At 53.3% G+C, this 23,591-nt stretch overlaps 1 protein-coding gene across 1 annotated transcript; it reads right to left on the bottom strand.

Annotated features, from left to right (window-relative positions):
* Positions 1-523: 523 nt before the first annotated feature.
* On the bottom strand, positions 524-20,376 carry IFNGR2 (interferon gamma receptor 2). Its single transcript, XM_084227016.1, has 7 exons — positions 20,186-20,376; positions 14,600-14,726; positions 11,133-11,305; positions 7,806-7,954; positions 6,687-6,840; positions 5,873-6,027; positions 524-2,169 (listed from the first exon to the last, which is right to left on the bottom strand). Exons 1-7 carry the CDS (start codon positions 20,250-20,252, stop codon positions 1,942-1,944), a joined length of 1,053 nt encoding a protein of 350 aa, XP_084083142.1. The 5' UTR covers positions 20,253-20,376; the 3' UTR covers positions 524-1,941.
* Positions 20,377-23,591: the final 3,215 nt, after the last annotated feature.

The raw sequence follows: 23,591 nt of genomic DNA, 5'->3' as shown, positions 1-23,591 counted from the left end.
GGAGCTTGGGAATGTTTGTTGGGTTCCTGAGGAAGTCAGGAAGGAGCTTGGGCTGGAACTAATCCCTGAAACTCCTCCCAGTGCCAGGAGCTTGTGCCTGGACTTGGAACATGAACTGCAGGCCGGGCTGGGAGGGCTGGGGGTGCTCACCTGGAGAGGAGAAGGCTCCAGGGAGAGCTGGGGGTGCTCACCTGGAGAGGAGAAGGCTCCAGGGAGAGCTGGGGGTGCTCCCCTGCAGAGGAGAAGGCTCCAGGCAGAGCTCAGAGCCCCTGGCAGGGCCTGAAGGGGCTCCAGGAGAGCTGCAGAGGGACTGGGGACAAGGATGGAGGGACAGGAGCCAGAGGGCACTTCCACACCTCACAAGCCACGGGGACAGGGAAGGCTCAGTGACAACAACCCTGGAGTCACTCCAGGAAATGCTTTTTCATTGTTTGTGTCAAAAGATTTGCCAGCACACTCCCTGCCACAAGTCCAGTGCAGGGTTGATTCAGGAATGCACACAGACATTCCCAGGGGGGTTTAATCTCATTTCTGCCCTCTGGGTGAGTTTGGTGCTTCCTTTTTGTGAGCTTTGTTCCCAGCCCAGCCTCAGAGTCAGAGTGTGGGTGGTTAAAGCAGAGCTGGTGCTGACCTGGCAGTTCCTACCTGAGTCAGGCTTTCCTGGAGCTCCCCTGGCAGCCTGTCTAATCCCAAGGGATTCGATCTGTTCTGCAAGGAAACACCTGATGAAGCTTCTGGCAGCTGCTGGCTTGGGCTGTTCCTGGAAAGGCTGGGACAGTGGCACCTCAGCTCTGCCAAGGCCCTCCAACCAGGCACTTTGAAAAATACCCCACATTTTTTATTGTTTCTTACACAATTTCTATCAAATCCAGGAAAAAAACCCAAATAACCCCATTTTTTAGTACAGAAGAGGTTCACTTGTTCTTTGTGCTTTATTGGACACTCGGACCCCACAGGGGGTGATGTGGGGTTTAACTTGGGCTCTTCTGCTTCAAGGCACTAAAACTCTCAGTCAACTTCTCTTCTGCTGATGCTCAGCAAGAGGTTTTAGTGTCTGACAGAGGCTGATAAATGTTGGAAAAACTCGCAGTAAAATTCCTTTCAGGCCCTGTGTGGTGTGCAGGGCCCTGGCCCGGCTGCAGCAGCAGATTAAAGTTTCAGGAGGGTGGGAGGAGGCAGATAAGAGCAGACCTCTCTGGGAGGGGCTCTTGGCACAGTTTCATGCAGGAAAGTACCCACAAACTCCTTTTTAGTTCGTCCTGCACTTCAAATGACTCAGGAAGGCAGACTGGGGAGGGTGTGATGGGAGTGTTACTGCCAACAGAAACCAAACCAGTATAAATGAATTCACATTGCAGCTCTTCACTCCCTGAGAAATGCCAGGTTACCCCACAGCAATAAAGTGCAGTTATTCCTCCAAGCTGGGGTGGGAATGCACCCCTTTCATCCACCTGGCTTCAGGCAATTTAGTGTTCCTTCCCTTCCCCTTCCACCTTCCCAGTGCTTTTGGCAGAGTGAGGAGCTGGGCAGAGGCCCCTGGAGCATCAGGGTCTGTGTTCAGGATGGTCCTGTGATCCCAGGGATGGTCCTGTGATCCCAAAGATTGTCCTGTGATCCCAGGGATGGTCCTGTGATCCCAAAGATTGTCCTGTGATGCAGGATCCATGTTCAGGATGGTCCTGTGATCCCAGGGGATTGTCCTGTGATCCCAGGGATGGTCCTGTGATCCCAAAGATTGTCCTGTGATCCAGGATCCATGTTCAGGACTGTCCTGTGATCCCAGAGATTGTCATGTGATCCTAGGCTCTGTGTTAAGGATTCTCCTGTGATCCCAGGATCCATGTCCAGGATTCTCCTGTGATCCCAGGGGTTCATGTCCAGGATTCTCCCATGATCCCAGGATCCATGTCCAGGATTGTCCTGTGAGCCCAGGCTCTGTGCTCAGGACTGTCCTGGCAGCAGCCTCACCACGGGAGCAGCCTCTGGCCAGTCCTGGGCAGGTGACACTCGCTGGGGTGGCCCTTCAGTGGCTGCCCTGTCCCTGGAGGTGTTGGCTGAAGGATCCTCACCCTCCTGGCCACTTCCCTCTCCAAGCACAAGGGCCTGGGGCTCCTCCTCAGCAGGACTGTACAGCTCCTCCAGGCCAGCCAAGCCAGGCTCCCTCAGGAACTGGAAAAACCACAAAACACCAGGTTAGGTCCTGTTAGAAATCCCAGAGCCAACAATCTGCTCCAGCCCAGCATCCACAGCAGGAGCTGCTACCTGCATTTCCCATCCTGGGCTTCCTTCAAATTAAACAAGGAAAATGTTAAAAACCCCCCTTTATTTCTGTGGGGGACAAGAAATAAATTATCCCTCCAGTATCCCTTCAGGTGAGTTAAAGCAGCTGCAGTTCCTCATTGGCTGTTTGGGGCTTTTTAAATAAATTTTGGCAAATCTTTCCATGTCAGTTGAAATCCCTCTGAGTCAGGAACAAACCCCTTGCAGCTGGGAGATGCTCAGCTGCAGGAATGCAGCAGCTGCAGCAAGGGGGAGCCCAGCTCTGCTCTGACCAGAGCCAGGCCAAGGGAGCTGCAGCTTCTCCTGGCACCAGCAATGCCCTCCCAAGCTCACCCAGCAGCCTTCCCAGGGAATAAATCAAAGCAAGGCAGGGAATCAAAGCAAGCAGCTCCAGCAAAGTGGGACAAATCAAATCAGGTTTCAGTTCAGGCTCCACTTTCTGTGCAGTCACCACAAGGCCAACGAGCCACAGGATTGATTTCCCAAAATCCCAAAGGGATCCCCTGCAGCCAACTCCAGCCTGGCTTTCCAGGCTTTTCCTGCTCCTGAGCCTTTCCTGCTCCTGAGCCTTTCCTATTCCTGAGCCTTTCCTGTTCCTGAGCCTTTCCTGTTCCTGAGCCTTTCCTGTTCCTGAGCCTTTCCTTCCCCTGAGCCTTTCCTTCCCCTGAGCCTTTCCTGCTCCTGAGCCTTTCCTGTTCCTGAGCCTTTCCTGTTCCTGAGCCTTTCCTGCTCCTGAGCCTTTCCTGCCCCCTGAGCCTTTCCTGTTCCTGAGCCTTTCCTGTTCCTGAGCCTTTCCTGTTCCTGAGCCTTTCCTGCTCCTGAGCCTTTCCTGCTCCTGAGCCTTTCCTGCCCCCTGAGCCTTTCCTGCCCCCTGACCCTTTCCTGTTCCTGAGCCTTTCCTTCCCCCTGAGCCTTTCCTGCTCCTGAGCTTTTCCTACTCCTGAGCCTTTCCTGTTCCTGAGCCTTTCCTGCTCCTGAGCCTTTCCTGTTCCTGAGCCTTTCCTGCTCCTGACCCTTTCCTGCCCCTGAGCCTTTCCCATTCCTGAGCCTTTCCTGTTCCTGAGCCTTTCCTGTTCCTGAGCCTTTCCTGTTCCTGAGCCTTTCCTACTCCCTGAGCCTTTCCTGTTCCTGCCCCTGACCCTTTCCTGCCCCTGACACTCAGATGCTGCTGGCAGGGAGGGAGCCCAGGAGCTCCTGCAAACCCAGGAGCCCCCACAGAGCTGCCAGGAGAGGCCCCAGGGAGGATGGTCCCTTCTAGAAATCCCCATTTTAAACAGCCTGCCAGTTCCCTGCTTTTCCTCTCAGTGTCCTGTCCCATCCCAGGATGATCCCTTTGAGAAATCCCCATTTTAAACACTCTGCCAGTTCCCTGCTTTCCTTTCTTTTCCTCTCTGTCCTGCCCCATCCCAGACTGATCCCTTTTATTAATTCACATTTCAAACACTCTGCCAGTTCCCCTCTTTTCCCCTCTGTCCTGCCCCATCCCAGACTGATCCCATTTATAAATGCACATTTCAAACACTCTGCCAGTTCCCCTTTTTTCCCCTCTGTCCTGCCCCATCCCAGACTGATCCCTTTCATTAATTCACATTTTAAGCACTCTGCCAGGCCCTGCTGTGCAGGGGATCCACTACTGCTGCTCATTAATCTGAGAAATTCAGATTCAGAAATTCAGAACACAGGAGCAGCCTCAGTCCTTGCAGGTGCTCTGCATGACAGGCTGCAGTGCTTGAATACCCTGCACAATTCTTTTTTTATTATTATTTTAATACCCAGCACAACTCTTTTATTATTAAGACCCTCTACAGTTATTTTTTAAATTATTTTAAAACCCAGAACAATTATTTTTAAACTATTTTAATACCCTATACAAGGACTTTCTTACTATTTTATTATCCTCTAAAAGGATATTATGATGATGATGATGATGGTGATGATGATGAATAATAATAATAATAATAATAATAACAATAACAACAACAACAACAACAACAATAATAATAATAATAATAATAATAATAATAATAATAATAATAATAATAATAATAATAATAATATTTAATACCCCATACAAGGATTATTTAATTTTTATTAATACCCTGTACAAAGATTTTTTACTATATTAATACTCTGTACAAAGATTTTTACTATTATTTTCATACCCTGTACAAGGATTTTTAAATTATTATTATTTTGTTACCCTGTACAAGGATTTGTTACTATTTTAACGTACTTACAAGGATTTTTGACTGTTTTAATACCCTGCACAAATAATTTTTAATTCTTTTAATACCTTGTACAAAAAGTTTTAAATTATTTTAATACCCTACACAATCTTTTTACTGTTTTAATACCCTGTACAAGGATATTTTAGTACTTTGATATAATTACAGGGATTTTTTTACTCTTAATACGCTGCTCAATTATTTATTAATGATTTTAGTATCTTCTACAAAGAGTTTTTAATTATTTTAATACCCTACACCATTTTTTATTGCTTTAATACTCTGTACAAGGATTTTTTTTCTATTTTAATACTCTGTAAAAGGAATTTTTTTTACTACTTTAACACCCTGCACCAGGATTGTTTACTATTTTAATACTCTGTACAGGGATTTTTTAAAACTATTTTAATCATTGTACAAAGATTTGTTTTCATTATTTTCATACCCTGCACAAGGATTTTTTACTATTTTATTATAATTACTGGGATTTTTTTTTAACTATTTTAATCATTGTACAGGAATTAAAAAAATTCTTTCAATAGCCTGCACAAGGATTTTTTTGCCATTTTAACCCAGTGCAGATGGATTTTTTCCCCTCAATGAGATGCACTTCCCTTGCCAAGTGACCCCTATGAAATGCCAGCTGGGGCAGCACGAGGACACAAAATTATTCACTGTGGGTTCCTTCAGCCCATGGCTAAAAAAGCTGGGAATCCTCTTCCAGAACCACAGGAGCAAGGACAGACACAAAATATTCACCTCCACGAGCTGCACACAAATAAAACCTTTAAAAACTCAGAATTTTATGCTGAATAAGAACTTTTACATCAAAGCTCTGCTTGAGGGCTGCTTCTTGTGCAAGGGAAAAAGAGGAAGAAGAGCAGGACTGAAACCACGTGGTTTAACCCAGAAATGTCTGAGCTGCCAGCAGGAAAATGCCCCAGGGGGAACTTTTCCACTGAGTCCTGCTAAAAACAAAAAGAGGAATTGCCCAGGAACAGCCCCTGGAGACCAGCCTGAGGTGCCAAAACAATCACAGGAATAAAAATAGTTAAAATACCCTGGGTCTGCTTGTGCAGAGCTGCTGCAGCCCCAGCCTGGGGCCAGGGTCTGACAGTGACAGAGTGACAAAGAAATGAAAATAGTGCCCAAAAATGGGGACAGAGAGAGAGGAGCAGGAGGCAGGAGCAGCCAGGAAAGCCCAGCCAGGCAGGGGAAGGAGCCTCGAGCTCAGCAAACAGGAAAGGAGTGGGAGCTCCCAAAAGGCTCATCCTGAGCCTGCTCCTCTGTTTCTGTCCAGCAGCCCTGCTCTGGGGAGGCTCCCCCAGGTTCCCTTCTCCAGGAGAAACCCCACAGGCCCCACGTACCTCCTTGAAGTGGGATGGGATTTCCAGAGGGGGCTGAGCCCAGTATTTGATTTTTTGGTGGTGTTTCCACAGGAAGAGCAAAGCAGCTGCCCCCAGATTGGCAAGGACCAGGGCCAGCACAAACAGGGGGATGATGTACCCAGCTAGGGTTGCCTCTGGAAGAGAAGGGAAATCCACATGGCAGGTTCACATTTATGGAATCATGGAATGGTTTGGGTTGGGAAGGACCCTAAATCCCCCCCATTGCCACCCCTGCCATGGCAGGGACACCTCCCACTGCCCCAGGCTGCTCCAGCCCCAGTGTCCAGCCTGGCCTTGGGCACTGCCAGGGATCCAGGGATGGAATTCCATCCCAGCCCTGCCCACCCTGCCAGGGAACAATTCCTCATTGCCAAGATCCCACCCAGCCCTGCCCTCTGGCACTGGCAGCCATTCCCTGTGTGCTGTCCCTCCATCCTTGTCCCCAGTCCCTCTGCAGCTCTCCTGGAGCCCCTTCAGGCCCTGCCAGGGGCTCTGAGCTCTCCCTGGCGCCTTCTCTCCAGGTGAGCACCCCCAGCTCTCCCAGCCTGGCTCCAGAGGGGCTCCAGCCCTGGGATCAACTCCTTGGTCCCATTTTACAGCAGGATCAGGAAGGAGAAGGAGCAGGTACCACCCAGACCCTCCATCCCTGGCTGACAATTCCTGATTCTTTTGCCACTGATGCCAGGAGTGAGTTGAGCTCCCCTGGTGCCCTCCTGGCACACTGGGGCTGGCAGGGACAGTCCAGGCGGTGCAGGACTCGTGTTGCACCCCAAACCCCATTCCCAGTCCCTACCACTGAGGGCAGTTCTGTGGCACTCTGGGGCACTTGGCTGCCCCTCCAACAGGTCCCCTGAGTAGATCTTCAGCTGCACTTGAACGCTGAAGCAATAAAGTGTTGCCTCCTTTAGATTTCCAATTTGGAATAGTGTCTTGCTTTCACTTAGCTTCTGTTGGAAAGACACACACAACAAAAAGGTGTTACTGTAAAACCAGACCAGTTCTCAACACAAATATCCCTCCCCCATTTCAATTTCTCCTTCAAGAAACCCAATTTTTATTTTTCCTCACTCATCTTTCCCAAACAACAGAAGCAGTGGAATATTTCAGTTTTTTCTGGGAATTTTTCTCAGCTTCTGCAGCAGCTCAGGCAGGGAGCAAAACACAGAGAAATGGAGGGCAAAAGGAAACCACAGAGACTCCTCTGCTGGCTCTCAGCTGAAGGTGTTCTGTGTGTGAGAAAAACACACATTGCTGCAAGGCAGGAAGGAAGTGGAGATGATTTAACAAGGACCTCGAGGCAGAGGGGGGTTGTAAATAAATTGGTTTTGCTTCCGTTTTTTAGATGTTTGACTTCAGATTGATGTCATTTGGAAGCTTCCTCTTTTTTAATTTTTTTTAAGGCTGTTTTAACACCTCCCCTGCACCTCAGTCCTGTCCAAACACAACTCCCAGGCAGCAGCAGGAGCAGCACAGGATTATCCCAAACCTCTGAGGCTCGGGATGAGCAGGGATGACCCCAGCTCACCCCAGATTGCTCCTGCCATCTCCTCTCCCTGCCCTGGGCTCAGGCACACAGGCCCCAGCAGCTGCTCCTGCAGCTCCAGCACAGCAGGAGGGACTTCCCAGAGTTTCTCAAAGTGCCTGAGAAAGCTGTGGAGCCCAAAGTCACCTCTGGCTGCAGCTCTGTCCCCGGGTGTGCAGAGGGGCCTCATCTCTTTCCAGCCAGAGGAAGTTCCAAAGTTTGGAGGGGCAGCAATCCTTGTGCCAAGGCCAGAACCTTTCCCCCACAGCCCCTGGTGACCCTGGCTGAGGGTCACACAAAGCCCACTGAATTTCTGTCCCCACTGCTGTCCTGCCAAGGGACACTGAGCCCAGCCCCCAGCCCCCAGGAACAGATGGAGAGGATCCTTACCTTTCCTGTGGCACTGGTGGTGTTCTCCCAGTAGGACACACAGTACTGGAGGATGTCCCCAGGCTCGGGGGGGAACGGGGGGCTGACACTGATGAGCAGAGAGCCAGGGCTGGCACTGACACTGTTCACCCTGGGGGGGCCCAGAGTGGCTGCAGACAAACAGACAGAGCAGGGAAACCCTGGGCTGCACAGCTGCCTCCAGCCCCACAGATCCCCCAAATCCCTGGTGCTGGCACAGCCCTGCCAGCCCAGGCAGTGCCAGCTGTGCCCCACGGCCACCTTGTCCCCAGCCCAGAGCACTCAGTGCCACCTCCAGGGGACACCTGCAGGGATGGGCACTGCAGAGCTCCCTGGGCAGCCCCTGCCAAGGCCTGAGCCCCCTTTCCATGGGCAAATTCCTGCTGCTGTCCCAGCTGAGCCTGCCCTGGCCCAGCCTGAGGCCGTTCCCTCTGCTCCTGTCCCTGTTCCCTGGCAGCAGAGCCCGACCCCCCCGGCTGTCCCCTCCTGGCAGGGACTTGTGCAGAGCCACAAGGGCCCCCTGAGCCTCCTTTGCTCCAGGCTCAGCCCCTGCCCAGCTCCCTCAGGGATGCTCCAGCCCCTTCCCAGCTCCCTCAGGAATTCTCCAGCCCCTTCCCAGCTCCCTCAGGAATGCTCCAGCCCCTTCCCAGCCCCATTCCCTGCCCTGGACACTTTCAGCAAACCCCCCAGATACTGACAGCTCTTGCTCAGGAAAGGGCAAGCATCTCCTCACCTACTTTATGCATTTACAATATTTCCTAAACTTTTCACTAAATATTAACCAATAGTTGATGCTTTGAAGTGTCTCAGTTTCTCTGCAGTTACTGGCCATAAAATCATGATCTTTTCTCTTCCTTTGATCAGCCTGCCACACCCTCCATGCTCCCCAACACCCCACTGTTTGGGCCCTAGATGGAAAGAGCAATAATGAGTTTTCCCCTCCTTGCTTTGATGTCTCCATGTGTCCATTAGGATAAGCATGGTGACCTCCTTTTGTGAAGTGCTCCAAGGGGTAAATCATGAAAATACCAATAGAGTGCTGTCTCCTTAACAGCAAAAATCACTCCTTGCATGCACCAGCTCCTCACTGTGCCTCAAATCCAGTGACTCTGATCCAGGCACTGAAGGGGGACCCATGGATTTGGTTTTGGGAACTGATCTCCAGGGCAGTGACACAGGAATGACTCCAGAATGTTCCTCCTCTCCCCCCAGGGCTCTGCTGTGTCCCACACTCCCATCAGCTGGGTGCTGTCCCAGCCTCCTGAGGATCCCATCCCAGTCCTGCACCACAGCCTGGGGATGTGTCAGAGTTCAGGGCAGGATTCAGGCATTTCCTCACTCTGCTGCCAGAGGAAATCCAGATTTAGAACCAGGGCAAGTATCAGACTCTGGAGCCTGGACTGTGCCAGCCCCTCAGCAGGTCTGGGAGATCAGGGACTGGAGAGCCCATAAATCCCTTCCCCTGCTTAGCTCCCATTTCAAAGGTACTCTTTAACCTGAACATTGGCTTCTTTCCTAATCCTAAAACCAAGCACAGCAGGGCAAAGAGCAGATCTCAGAAAAGCATCACCAAACCTGTTCACACAGGGGGGCTGGGGCTGCCCCTGGATCCCTGGCAGTGCCCAGGGCCAGGTGGGACAGTGGGCTTGGAGCACCTGGGGCAGTGGGAGGTGTCCCTGCCATGGCTGAGGTGGCACTGGGTGGGCTGTGGGGTCCCTCCAGCCCAAACCAGTCTGTGATTTAAAGTGTGGCCTTGACACTTCGACACTGCAGTGTCAACAATTTATATTTCTCTGAACAATTTATATTTATCTGAGCCATTTATACTTATCTGAACCATTTATACTTATCAGGACAAATGATATTTATCAGGACAATTCATATTTATCAGGACACTTTTTGTTTATCAGAAAAGGGATCTGTCCAGCAGAAAGAGGTGGTTTAGCCTCAGGCTGCCACAAACCTGAGAGTTTGTGGTGTGTGTGTGGGCAGAGCTGAGTGGGGAAATGAGAACATGGAAAACCCTCCAGGCCCTGGGGAGGCCTTGGACAAGAACAGCTCAATCCTCTTGATACCTTGGGGTTTAGGTTTCTCTGTTCTGTTTTGGTGTACAGCTTTTAGCTTTATATTAAGTTATATTAAATTATATTAAGCTTTATATTAAGCTTTGCATTATCTTTTTTACTAGGATCTTTTCACAGGGTGGGGAAGACAAAACTACCCTGTTCTAGCTGGAGACTCATGGACAATCTCTTCAAACTTCAGCCCCAAAGCACAAACAACATGAAAAGAGGAGGGCGGGCAAGCGAGCAAGGAGGATGAAACTTCATCATTTGAAGTAATTAATTGCACAGTTAACTCCTGTATGCAAATGGACTAAACTTATACAGATGTGAGATCCCATGACCAAGCCCTGTTTTGATTCCATCTTGGAGCCACCTGGGCAGAGCCAGGACTGTGGCTGTGGTCCTGCCCTGGATCCCTGGCAGTGCCCAAGGCCAGGCTGGACACTGGGGCTGGAGCAGCCTGGGGCAGTGGGAGGTGTCCCTGCCATGGCAGGGGGGCACTGGGGGGGATTTAGGGTCCCTCCAGCCCAGTCTGGAATCCCATGACTGTACACTGTTTATTTTGCATTTAGAAATGAGTCATTTCCCCTGTCAGCCCCAAACAGGCCCTTCAATAAATATTTCCTTTATTCCTCCCAACTCATCTACCCTCTGTGCCAGCTCCTGAGGGGACCTCCCTCCCAGCAGAGCCCAGAGAGGCAGCCTGTCATGGACATATTTTCTGAAAAATCCTTTTGACAGGATTTTTTCCCCTGAGAAGCTGAGAGGCCTCAGGAATGAAATGTGAACAATGATTGTCTGCTGCTGTGCAATGCAACAGGTGCATCTGGGATTGTTCTCATGTGGTTGTTTTTCATTAATGGCCAATCCCAGTCCAGCTGCCTCAGACTCTCTGGTCACTCACAAGATTTTATCATTCTTTTCTATTCCTTTCAAGCCTTCTGATGAATCTTTTTCTTTAGTATAGTGTTAGTATATAATTTTCTTTTAATATCATATAAATCATAAAACAATCAATCAGCCTTCTGAAACATGGAGTCAGGATTCTCATCCCTTCCCTCGTCCTGGGACCCCTGTGAACAGCACCACAGCAGCCCAGCTGTTCCCAGAGCCAGCTGCTCCCCAGCACTCACTGCTGCCTGTGTCCCAGCTCCTTGGGGCAGCCCTGTCCCAGCAGAGCCCAGCAGAGCCCAGCAGAGCCCAGAGGCAGTAAGCTGCTCCCCAGCTGCTCCCCAGCACTCACTGTTGCTCTCTGCCACGAAGGGAGGGCTGTATGCCCAGGCTGACGCCAGCATGCCCAGCTGGGCGCGCACCCGCAGCAGGATCGTCCAGCGCCGCCGCAGCCCGGGGGGGAACCAGCACTGGGGCTGGGGGGTCTGTGCACAGCCCATCTCACTCCAGTTAGAGAAGAAGACTCTGCAGAGCACAGCAAAGAGCATCCCTTAGGCTGAGGGCAAGATGTGAACAGAGGATCCATGTTTACCCCTGAAAGACTTCTCACAGAATTCCCAGAATGACCAGGTTGGAAGAGACCTCCAAGGCCATCGAGTCCAGCCCAGCCCCAGCAGCTCAGCTGAGCCCTGGCCCCCAGTGCCACATCCAGGCTTTGTTAAACACACCCAGGGATGGGCACTCCACCACCTCCCCGGGCAGCCATTCCAGAACTTTCTCACCCTTGCTGCAAAACCTTTTCCCTGCTCTCCAGCCTGTATTTCCCTTGGTGCAGCTCAGGCTGTGTGCTCTGGCTGTGTCAGTGCTGCTGCAGACAGAGCCCAGCCCAGCTGAGCACAGGCACCTTTCAGGAGCTGTGCAGGGCCATGAGGGCAGCCCTGAGTCTCCTTTTCTCCAGGCTGAGCACCCCCAGCTCCCTCAGGGCTCCTCTCAGGGTTTGTGTTCCCAGCCCCTCTGGATGTGCTCAGTGTCCCAAGGTCCTTCCCAGACTGAGGAGCAGAGCTGGGCACAGCACTCTACCAAGGTCATTGACACAGAAACCAAGAAAGGAAGAAGGAGAAACAAGAGAAACCTGTAAGTGCCTGTTCCAATGAGCATTTGTTTGTCTCTCGTGACCCATGAGTGAAGTGTGAACTCCTGAGCTCTGTAAGAATGTATAAAAAGCATGCATGCTAGAATAAAACCAGCTTGAAGCCTTCTGAAAATGGAGTGTGTTGCTTTGTATGGTCTCCATCTCAACTATTACATATCACCATCTGTTGCAATCAGGTGGGGCAGTGTTCTTTATCTCACCCATGATTTTTATCAATGGCAGGCAAAGATTTCAAGGTGATTTACCTGCCCTTGAAAAAGGGATATTTTGATTGGGCATGGCAAAAATCAGAGGATTTACAAATTGCATTATTGGACTTCTCAAGTGTTTGTTCTATTCACTTTCCAGGCTGTTGCAAGAAAAACTGAGCTTCAGAGGAAAACCCGTGTTAAGTGCAGTGCCTTTAAAAGCTGTAACAGTATTTACTGCTGGCTCTGGGAAAACACACAAATCAGAAATAACATAGCATGACCAAACAACTAAAACTTGGGAATCAGACATCGAAATAGTCAAAGGTTCTCCTCAAATGGTTGAATTGGCAGCAGAATTTAGAGAGACTCCTCAGAACTCCAGGGGGATACCCTCTGATAATGGGCCAGCTGTTAAAACCAGGTGGGGCAGTTTTCCTTATCTCTTCCACAACCCACCCCTCATAACTATGGGGAAATATCTTCTGTTCATGGGCCATTAGTTATTAATTATCTGCTGTTCATGGGCCATTAATTATTAATTATCTGCTGTTCATGGCCAGTGAGGGTCCCTGCATGGCTGATCAAATTCCACCATCCCAGGGCAGGAGTCAAGCATTCCTACCTGGATACAATCTGGGATTTCACACATTCCTACCTGGATACAATCTGGGATTTCACACATTCCTGCCTGGATACAATATGGGATTTCACACATTCCTACCTGGATACAATCTGAGATTTCACACATTCCTGCCTGGATACAATCTGGGATTTCACACATTCCTACCTGGATACAACCTGGGATTTCACACATTCCTACCTGGATACAATCTGGGATTTCACACATTCCTACCTGGATACAATCTGACATTTCACACATTCCTACCTGGATACAATCTGGGATTTCACACATTCCTACCTGGATACAATCTGCCCTGGAACAGCACAGCAGCCTTTGCCCCCTGCATTCCCAGAGGAGCAGCTTTCTCCTGCCCTGCATTCCCAGAGGGAGAGCAGGCCCAGCTCCAGCAGCCCTGGAGCTGCAGAGGAAAACTCCCCCCTTGTGCAGGATCCTGCTGCAGCAGAGCCACAGCTGGGACTGCAGGAGGGCTGAGCCCCTTGGGATGGGACTGTGCCACCATGGGATGGGACTGTGCCACCCTGGGATGGGACTGTGCCACCCCTGGGATGGGACTGTGCCACCACCTGGGATGGGACTGTGCCACCCCTGGGATGGGACTGTGCCACCCCTGGGATGGGACTGTGCCACCACCTGGGATGGGACTGTGCCACCCTGGGATGGGACTGTGCCACCCCTGGGATGGGACTGTGCCACCCCTGGGATGGGACTGTGCCACCACCCTGGGATGGGACTGTGCCACCACCCTGGGATGGGACTGTGCCACCCCTGGGATGGGACTGTGCCACCACCATGGGATGGGACTGTGCCACCCCTGGGATGGGACTGTGCCACCACCCTGGGATGGGACTGTGCCACCATGGGATGGGACTGTGCCACCACCCTGGGATGGGACTGTGCCACCACCTGGGATGGGACTGTGCCACCACCATGGGATGGGACTGTGCCACCCCTGGGATGGGACTGTGCCACCCCTGGGATGGGACTGTGCCACCCCTGGGATGGGACTGTGCCACCCCTGGGATGGGGCTGTGCCACCCCTGGGATGGGGCTGTGCCACCACCATGGGACTGTGCCACCCCATGGGACTGTGCCACCACCCTGGGATGGGACTGTGCCACCACCCTGGGATGGGATGGGACTGTGCCACCCCCTGGGATGGGACTGTGCCCTCACCCTGACACACAGGGGGCAGGGCATGCTCTGACTCTTGCAGTGGTTTGCTTTGTGCTATTGTGTTTTAATTTTATTTTTCCTAATAAAGAACTGTTATTCCTGCTCCCATATCTTTGCCTGAGAGCTCCTTAATTTCAGAATTACCATAATTCAGAGGGAGGGGGGTTTGCATTTCCCATGTCAAGGGAGGCTCCTGCCTTCCTTACAGACACCTGGCTTTTCAAACCAACACAACAATAAGCCAAGAGCAGGCAGTGCAGCCACCTGGAACACCACACCCCATCCCAGCCACTTCTGGTGAGACAAGAATGTGTTACACAGCTCTGGCTTCACAGGGTTAAACTAACCCCAGAGCCCACCCAGCCCCTCGATCTGGAGAAATTTAAATTGGCCAGAGAAAAGTCAGGAAAGGCTAAAATTCTGTGCAGCATTTCTGGGTGTCCTCAGGGCTTCAATCTCTTCTCAGCTCAGAGGACACACCACGGGCCAAGGGCCTGTCAGTCACCAGGAGCTGCTCTTGGAGATACATAAAAACATCTGTGATAAAAAACATCCTTTCATTCTGTGCTTATTCACTTTCAGGCTTTCTGGGGTTTTTAAAACCAGTTGTCATCCTGGACTAGAACAAAACGAGGTGGGTTTATTTACTGCTTACTCACGTTCTGTACTGGGCTGTGTATAACACTGTGCCATTCTCCACTGGAACAGGAGACCACCTCAGCAAACTCTGGAAGTTGTAGGAATAAACCTCCACATTTTTGGGGGCTGGTAAATGGGGAGAAGTTTCTAAAGGAAGAAGAGAAATAAAAAAAAAAATTGAAACATTCAATTCTCCAAATTCCATCACCATGTATTAAATTTCCACTGCTTTGCAGGCAAAACCATTTCCCCTCCTTCTCCTTCTGTTTCCAGGGGCTCTGGCACGTTCAGGTGGACAGGCCCTGGCACAGGGTGCCCAGAGCAGCTGGGGCTGCCCCTGCATCCCTGGCAGTGCCCAAGGCCAGGCTGGACACTGGGGCTGGAGCAGCCTGGGGCAGTGGAGGTGTCCCTGCCATGGCAGGGGGGGCACTGGGTGGGATTTAGGGTCCCTTCCAACCCAAACCAGTGTGGAATTCTGTGTATCCATGAATTCCAACTCCCTGGTTTTATTCATTCCATAAAGAAAATAAAGCTGAAAATACCAAGCCTGGCACAAAACCACAAACCCACCCAGTCCCCCATGGAGCCATAAATGAGGGTTCCAGAATCCCAGAATCACCAAAGCTGGAAGAGCCCTTTGGGATCACCCAGTGCCACCCAGCCCCACCAGCATCACCCCAAACCCTGTCCCTGTCCCCAATGCCACATCCAGGCTGCTCTGGGACAATTCCAGGGACTCCAAACCTCCCTGGGCAGCTCAGCCCAAGGCCTGAGCACTCTGCCAGGGAAAAAATTGTTTCTAATTTCTGATCTGCTCCTCCTTGGTGCCACTTGAGGCCATTTCCTCTCCTCCTTTCCCTTGGGACAGGCAGCAGAGCCCGACCCCCCTCACTGCCCCTCCTGGCAGGGACTTGTGCAGAGCAATGGGGTCCCCCCTGAGCCTCCTTTGCTCCAGGCTCAGCCCCTTCCCAGCTCCCTCAGCTGCTCCTCACAGCACATTCTTTTTTCTGGAAGGTTTTCCAGCCCCTCCTCTGCCCACTGGTGATCACAGCAGCCGATCTGCTCTACCTGCAGCTCCCGTTTGCCTCCCTGCAGAGCCCAGGTGGGCACCCTGTGCCAGGGCCTGCCCACCCTGCCAGGGAACAATTCCTCATTGCCAAGATCCCACCCAGCCCTGCCCTCTGGCACTGGCAGCCATTCCCTGGCTCCTGTCCCTCCATCCTTGTCCCCAGTCCCTCTGCAGCTCTCCTGGAGCCCCTTCAGGCCCTGCCAGGGGCTCTGAGCTCTCCCTGGAGCCTTCTTCTTTGTTTTTTCCCCCATCTGCCTCTTGCTGACCCTGAGGTCATTCCAGTGAAACCTTCCAGGAGCCATCTGGAAAAAACAACCCTTCAGGAAGATGTGGTGTCCCTGAAGAAGCTCTGGTTGTGCCAGCTTTGGGGGTGATCTTACCAGGCAGGAAATGGCAGGAGCTCTGTGGGTGGGGAGGGCCCCAAACCCAGGTGTGAAAAATGTTATTTTATGATTGGCTTTTGGCAAATACACAAATGAGTATTCTATGTGTTGTGTTAGAAAGTTCTGCTGTATTCATTCCCTTAAGTAGTGTGACAAATATAGTTTTAGGTTATAACAAAATGTTGAAATAGAAACTATGCTATGTAAGATACTTTTTAAAGAAAGGACTCGCACCTGATGGCAGCCACAGGACAGCTGAATGTCCCAGAGAAAGAGAATTTATTGCCCCATGATCAGCACAAACGAACTTCTTCCTGCCTGCTCAGCCCTGCAGACGCCGTCAGGACTCAGAGGAAGGAGCTGGCAGTGCCCAGCCAGAATCCTGGGTGTGAATGGAATTGATGCACCAGGGATGAGGTGTGTGAATATGCAACAGGCTGGTGTTTTAAGGGGATGATCCTCTGTTAATGTGGGGCCTTTTTTGGGCTTATTTTGCCCAGAAAAGGTACCTGAACTGTCTGTAACTCTTTGTTTCTATTGTCTCATGTTGTCCTAATCCAAATTGTCCAAATTATTATTACTCTAATTATATTGCTATTTTTATAACCATTTTATTATCATTAAACTTTTTTAAATTTTAAAAACAAGTGATTGGTGTTTTTCACACCAGGCACTGCAGCAGCCACCATCAGGCTCCAGCTCCTGCTCAGGAGGGGCAAACCACAGGGAAGAGCTGTGGGACAGGAGAAGGACAGACTGACAGCCCAGGGGGGGAGGAGGAAGCTGCCAAAACAGGGCCAAAAAAGGGACAGAGCCAGGCTGGGGCTGGAGGGCAGCCACAGGCAAAGAGAAGGGAAATGGGGGCGGTGGAGAGGAGGAAGGGCTGAGGAGAAGGGAGGGAGCAGCTGGAGCCAGGGAGGAACAGCAGAACCAAAAGCTCTGCAGGACACGGCCGAGGCTCCGGGGTCAGCCCCAGCAGCCCTGGCTGCTCAGGGATCTCTCCTGGAACCTGCAGGGACCAGCAGAGAGAATGGTTTTCCTTCTGCACCCCACGGGCTTTTCTGGAGTGACTCCCTCACGCCATGAGAGTCACAGAACCAGGGAAAGGTGGGGCTGGAAGGGACTTTACAGATCACCCAGTGCCACCCCCTGCCATGGGCAGGGACACCTCCCACCATCCAGCCTGGCCTGACAAAGAACCGTGACAAAATACCCCACATCACAGCAAGTAATTTTTAACTCTGGAGAACAGAGTGTCCTAAGACACAGCCTGTTAACTTTTACATCAACAAGATCAGAAGATCAAGCACTTGAGTCAAATTCTGGGCCAGGCTTCCGTGGAAGCGTGGATTCCTGTTAAAAAGTTTGTGGTTTGTTTGATTTCTACATCAAGTTGCATTAAACCCTACATCCAAAATACCAAGTAATGAGTGGAGCTCTAGGTTTCCAAGAAAAGCTGTGGCTGCCCCATTCCTGGAAATGTCCAAGGCCAGCAGGCTGGAGCAACCTGGGACAGTGGGAGGTATCCCTGCCCATGGCAGGGGTGGAACAGTGTGACCTTAAACACAGCTAAAGCAGGCTGTGTTTCTCTCAGAGCTGTAACCAGGCCTGGCAATAATTTCTCAGCCTCATCTCTCAGGCACTGCTCTCAGAACACACACACTGCCCCAGGCCACCTGTGGGAGATTCCCCACAGCTTCCCAATCCATTCACCTCCCAGCTGTCAGGAAGGCCCCCAAGGAGCCATCTCTGAACGGGTGAGAAATTTTCATGTTCCAGTCCCACGGATCCGTTCTTGCACTCTCGCTGCTGGTCTGGCACGTGGTGAGGTATCTCACACCATCTGTGCCCTCAGACCTCTGTCACACACCCTTCCTCAGAATCCCAGGAACCTCTGAGAACGAAACACCACGGGCACCAGCTCCCACCACACCTTAAATCAAGAGCAGTGAGGGACCAGGGGGAGATGGGATCTTGGGAATGAGGAATTTTTCCCTGGCAGGGTGGGCAGGGGCTGGGATGGCATTCCCAGAGCAGCTGGGGCTGCCCCTGGATCCCTGGCAGTGCCCAAGGCCAGGCTGGACACTGGGGCTGGAGCAGCCTGGGGCAGTGGGAGGTGTCCCTGCCATGGCAGGGTGGGATTTAAGGTCCCTCCAGCCCAGTCTGGGATCCCATAGCTGCACACTATTTATTTTGCATTCAAAAATGAGTCATTTCCCCTGCCAGCCTCAAAAATATTGCAGAGCTCACCAAAAACACTGCAGAGATTATCAAAGACACTGCAGAGCTCACCGAGAACGCCTCAGGGTTCATCAGCCCTCTGAGGGCTGCCACGAGGGTGCCACGAGGCTGAGGAGCTGCTTCCTCAGCACCAAGGGAAATCTGAATTTCTGTCAGATCCCCCCCTCACAACGGCAACTGCTGAAATCCCTCACTCAACCTCCTCCTCATCTCCAGTTTGTACGGCCTAAAATAACACCATGAACACTTCAAACACAGCACCCACGGGTCCAAGCACCCTCAGAACCCCAAACTCCTTCAGCCAGGGCGAGGCAGAGAGGTCCCATCCTGCCTGGCAGGGGTTTGCACTGGGCTGCTTCTTTCAGAGCAGCAGCCTAAGGAGGCTCAGATTGTTTTTTCCTGCTGTGCAGAGAACTCGAGGTACTTCAAACCACGAGTCAGAACTTTCACAGCAGAGTGCGAAGCCACAATCACAGCCAGTGAAAGCAGCCTGGCTCGGGTGACCCACCCGTGTCCCAGCTCCTGCTGCTCTTCAGGGATTCCCGATCCCTTCCTCCATCAGTGGCCAACAACCATCCTACTGCCCTGGCAGAACAGGAATCTGGGCTTTGGGGGATTTTGTGTGGACTTTTGCTGTTCCAGTGCACCAAAGTGGCTTCTAAGGGATAGCGCAAGATTCCTATTCCTGGCAGGGGGTTGGAATGACACCAGCAACAAGGACCTTCCTGATCCAACCTATTTTGGGATGCTGGGATTTCCAGAGCTCTCTGGGAAGTCCCTTGGCTGCTGATGGGATGAAACTGAGCAATGCTGACTGCAGGAGGCCCTGCCCCAGTTTGCTTCAGTCCAGCCAGAGAGTCTGGAAGCACCAGAGAGCCCCGCAGGGCTCAGCAGGGTCAGCCAGGCTGTGGGCACCACCGGGACATGGGACATGCTGAACTCATGGGGAGCCTCACACTCTGTGCACAGCTCATTCCATCATGGAGTGGTTTTGGTTGGGAGGGACCTTAAACTTCATCCCATCCCAGCCCTGCCATGGCAGGGACACCTCCCACTGCCCCAGGCTGCTCCAGCCCCAGTGTCCAGCCTGGCCTTGGGCACTGCCAGGGATCCAGGGGCAGCCCCAGCTGCTCTGGGCACCCTGTGCCAGGGCCTGCCCACCCTGCCAGGGAACAATTCCTCATTGCCAAGATCCCACCCAGCCCTGCCCTCTGGCACTGGCAGCCATTCCCTGTGTGCTGTCCCTCCATCCTTGTCCCCAGTCCCTCTGCAGCTCTCCTGGAGCCCCTTCAGGCCCTGCCAGGGGCTCTGAGCTCTGCCTGGAGCCTTCTCCTCTCCGGGTGAGCACCCCCAGCTCTCCCTGGAGCCTTCTCCTCTCCAGGGGAGCACCCCCAGCTCTCCCAGCCCGGCTCAGAGCAGAGCGGCTCCCCTGGGACACGCCTGGAGCCGGGATCACAGAGCTCGAGCCCAGGCCCAGCCTGCAGAGCCATTTCCACCAGACCTAAACCCAAACTCGCGTCCATCCACGCTTTTAAACGTCCTTTAATGGAGGTGCCACCTCCCAAACCTCCGCCACGCCACGAGCACCGGACGGTGCCACAGCCCCACACAATCCGCTGCGGCCCGGCCCGGGCTCCAGCACAGCGGGGCTTGGGAGCCGCACCCGGGGCTGGGCAGGGCCGATCCCCGAGCTGGGCAGGACCGAGCCCCGCCATGGGCTGAGCCCGGCCCGGCCCCAGCGGCTGCTCTGGGCCCGGAGAGCCGAGGCGGGGAAAAGGCACAGCGGGCACCGGCACAGGCCCCGCGCGGCGACCGAGACCGCGCCCGGGGGCACCCAGAGCCCGCGGGCACCGAACCCCGCGGCACCGAACCCCGCCAACACCGAACCCCCATTCCCCCGGCCCCGCACCCACCTGCGGCCGAGCCCAGCAGCAGCAGCAGGAGGAGCGGGAGGGAGCGGAGCGGAGCCCGGCCCCGCATGGCCCCGCTCGGCCGCGGGTCCCCCCGAGCGCGGCCGGGCCGGGCCGGGCTGGGCTGCGGCGGCCGCACGCTCCGAGCCCGCACGGCCGCGGCCAGCGCCACCGCTCCGCCCCTGTCACCGCCCCTGTCACCGCCCCTGTCACCGCCTCTGCCACCGCCCCTGTCACCGCCTCTGCCACCGCCCCCGGGGGCTGAGCCCGGCCCGGCCCCGCCCGAGGGCCCTGCAGCTGCGGGAGGAGCCGGGAGGGCCGGGCAGCCCCGGCCCCTGGCCCTGTCCTGCCCCTTCTCCTGCCCCTGTCCTTGTCTCTGACCCCTTCTCCTGTCCGAGTACCTGCCCCCGTCCCTTCCTGCCCCCGTCCCTTCCTACCCCCGCCTCCCTCCCCAGCCCCTATCCCCATCCCCATCCATTCTCTATCGCTATTCTTGTCCCTGCCACGGCCCCTGCCCCTTTTCCTGTCCCTGTCCCTGTGGTTGATGTGAGGACATCTCGCCCCGGGTTTCTCCGGCTGCACTGGGCACGGCAGCAGCCCCTGGTGACACTGCACACCTGCAGCCCCCTCGGTGACACTGACTGCACACCTACGGCCCCTTGCTGACAGTGACTGCACACCTGCGGCCCCTTGGTGACAGTGACTGCACACCTGCGGCCCCTCGGTGACACTGACTGCACACCTGCAGCCCCTGGTGACACTGACTGCACACCTGCAGCCCCTGGTGACACTGACCCACACCTGCAGCCCCTTGATGACACTGACTGCACACCTACGGCCCCTTGGTGACAGTGACCCACACCTGAAGCCCCTTGGTGACACTGACCCACAACTACAGCCCCTGGTGACACTGACCCACACCTACAGCCCCTTGGTGACACTGCACACCTGCGGCCCCGTGGTGACAGTGACCATAACTACAGCCCGTGGTGACACTGACTGCACACCTGTGGCCCCTTGGTGACACTGACTGCACACCTACGGCCCCTTGGTGACAGTGACCACAACTACAGTCCCGGTGACACTGACCCACACCTGCAGCCCCTGGTGACAGTGACTGCACACCTGAAGCCCCTTGGTGACACTGACCCACAACTACAGCCCCTGGTGACACTGACTGCACACCTGCAGCCCCTGGTGACAGTGACCCACCTGCAGCCCCTGTGACACTGCACACCTCCAGCTGGTGCCACTGACAGCAGATGGTGACTGAAAAGGCTGCTTTGGTTAAAAGCAGCTGAAGCAGAGGGGTATCCCGTGTGTCTCCTGAACACAGCTGAAATACTCTCTCTTAAACACCTGAGAGAGGAAATATGCTTCAGAGAAGAAATGTTATTATCATTACCATCATTAATAGTGGTACTGTTGTGTCAGCAGGATGGCAGGACCGCTGACTGAAGAAACCAAGCAAGGTTAGGTGTTGCCACATTTCTCCTCAGGGAGAAAAGCAAGGCACAATTCTTCCCAGGAATATTTCTGGGGTTCACATTCTCTGAACCTCAGAGAAAGAAAACACAATTCTTCTCTCGTTTGCCGTGCCTGTGTTTGTGCCCCAGCAGAATGCAGTGTGGAGATGGTTTCCCCACAGGGATGGGGTTTGTTTCCCTGGCCTGTCAGGGCCAGCAGTGTGTGTGTGTGTGTGTGTGTCAGGAGTGTCGGGTGACAGCCACAAAATGCTCTGCAGTTGTGTGCAGGGTGGAGTGCCTGGCAGATTCAGTTTAGATGTAATGTAACACAGTGTAATATAGTATAGAATAAGATAGTATAATAAAGTAATTAATTAGCCTTCTGATAAGATGGAGTCCTCCTCATTCTTCCTCCTTCTTCGGGGGCAAAAATATCCACTAGTTAAGGGTGCTTGCAGCACCTCCAAGGAATGCAGATGGTGTTTGGGAGCCTGCGGGGTCCCGGGGCTGGGGCGGCCCCGCTGCCACGGGACTCCCGAGCGGAGCAGAGCGGCAGGAGCGGCCCGGAGCGCCCCGGGCAGGGCAGGGCAGGGCAGGGCAGGGCTGGGCAGGGCTGGGCAGGGCTGGGCAGCTCGGTTCCCGGCTGGATGAATCACTGGAATTCGCCGCAGTGAAATTCAGCTCTTTCTCCATCCGGGGGAAGATTTCTGCCTGTCCCTTGACCCCGGGCTCTCGGGGCTTTTGCCGGGCGGGGCAGCGATAAATCAATCAGGTGAGCATCTCACAGCCTTTAACGCCGACACAGAGGATGAAGGCCATGAAGGAGCACGAACACAGCCCGAGCCGGGCTGTCCCTGAGCCCGGGGGAAGGTGGCACCTGCCAGGGCCCTGCTGAGCCCTGGGGCTCCGGCAGGGATGCCGCAGAGATGCCGCAGTGCCCGGCCCCAGGACAGGGCAGGGGTCCGGGGTGACTCAGGGACAGGGACAGGCTGTGACAGCGCCGCGTTTCTAACCAGGAACGTGGAACAGCCAAACAGAGCCCGCAGAGAGCACTTTGAGTCGAGGGGTGCATTCATTAATGAGGCTTTGATCGGTGAAAGAAGCCCGGAGGAACTCGAAACTGGAGAAACTCGGCTTGTGACTTATGCAGCGGGGTTCCCCTGCTCCCTTCTGCTAAAGGACACGTTCACTGCAGAAATCCCAGAACTTGTCATGCCTGCTTGCCCTTTGCCAGGGCAGAGGGGGAACTTGGGCAGGGTTTTGGTTTCAGTCCAGGCAGAGCTTTCGGCCCAGCTCTGTCTTGTCTGGAGCCTCCTGAGAAATCCCAGCCCAAGAAATGACTCTCCTGAGTCCCCTCTGGGAGCAGGGAGGTCAGAGTGACAAGAGGTTAATGGAAGATGTGGTTTCCACCATCAGTTGATGAGGGATGATTTATTAAAACTGGGAGCTTAAGGAGAATGGGGAGAATGGAGAATAAAGTGATTTAATGAAGACAGAGGGAAGAGAGAGCTGGGTTTAATGCAACATTCAATCAAAAAGGAAAATAATATCAATAATTCAGGAAATCTGCAGAACCTATAGGAGTTTAGGGATAATTCTGTGTGTTGGCTTTCTTGTCTTTGAGCTTAGGGAGAGGGAAGCAAAGTCAATGCCAAATCAGACAGTGAGGGATGAATGATCCTGTGATTTTCCTGCTGCCAAATTTCTGGCACAGAATCCTGAAAAAAAATGAATCTACAAAAATGTAAGGAAGATGCCCAGAAATAACAGAGAGAGAGAGAGGGGAAATGAATCCATTGCCAGACCCAGGGGCAGTTCCACATCAGGCAGTGGTCAGGGTGTGAACAATTTTAGGACCACAGTGGTCTGGGAGAGAAATCAGCCCCTGCCTTGTGCTCCTCAATTGTCCCTCTGTTTAGGCAAAGAACCACAGGTAGCTCAGG

This window comes from Fringilla coelebs (assembly GCF_963513975.1).
Source record: "Fringilla coelebs genome assembly, chromosome: 2".
Classification (NCBI taxonomy): domain Eukaryota; kingdom Metazoa; phylum Chordata; class Aves; order Passeriformes; family Fringillidae; genus Fringilla; species Fringilla coelebs.
This window is presented reverse-complemented; position numbering and strand designations above follow the sequence as displayed.

Coding starts and splice junctions, on each gene's coding strand:
- IFNGR2 (XM_084227016.1), bottom strand. CDS start 20,252: ATGCGGGGCCGGGCTCCGCTCCGCTCCCTCCCGCTCCTCCTGCTGCTG. Junction 14,727..20,185: donor GCTGCTGGGCTCGGCCGCAG/GTGGGTGCGGGG, acceptor TTCTTCCTTTAG/AAACTTCTCCCCATTTACCA. Junction 11,306..14,599: donor TACACAGCCCAGTACAGAAC/GTGAGTAAGCAG, acceptor TGTGCTCTGCAG/AGTCTTCTTCTCTAACTGGA.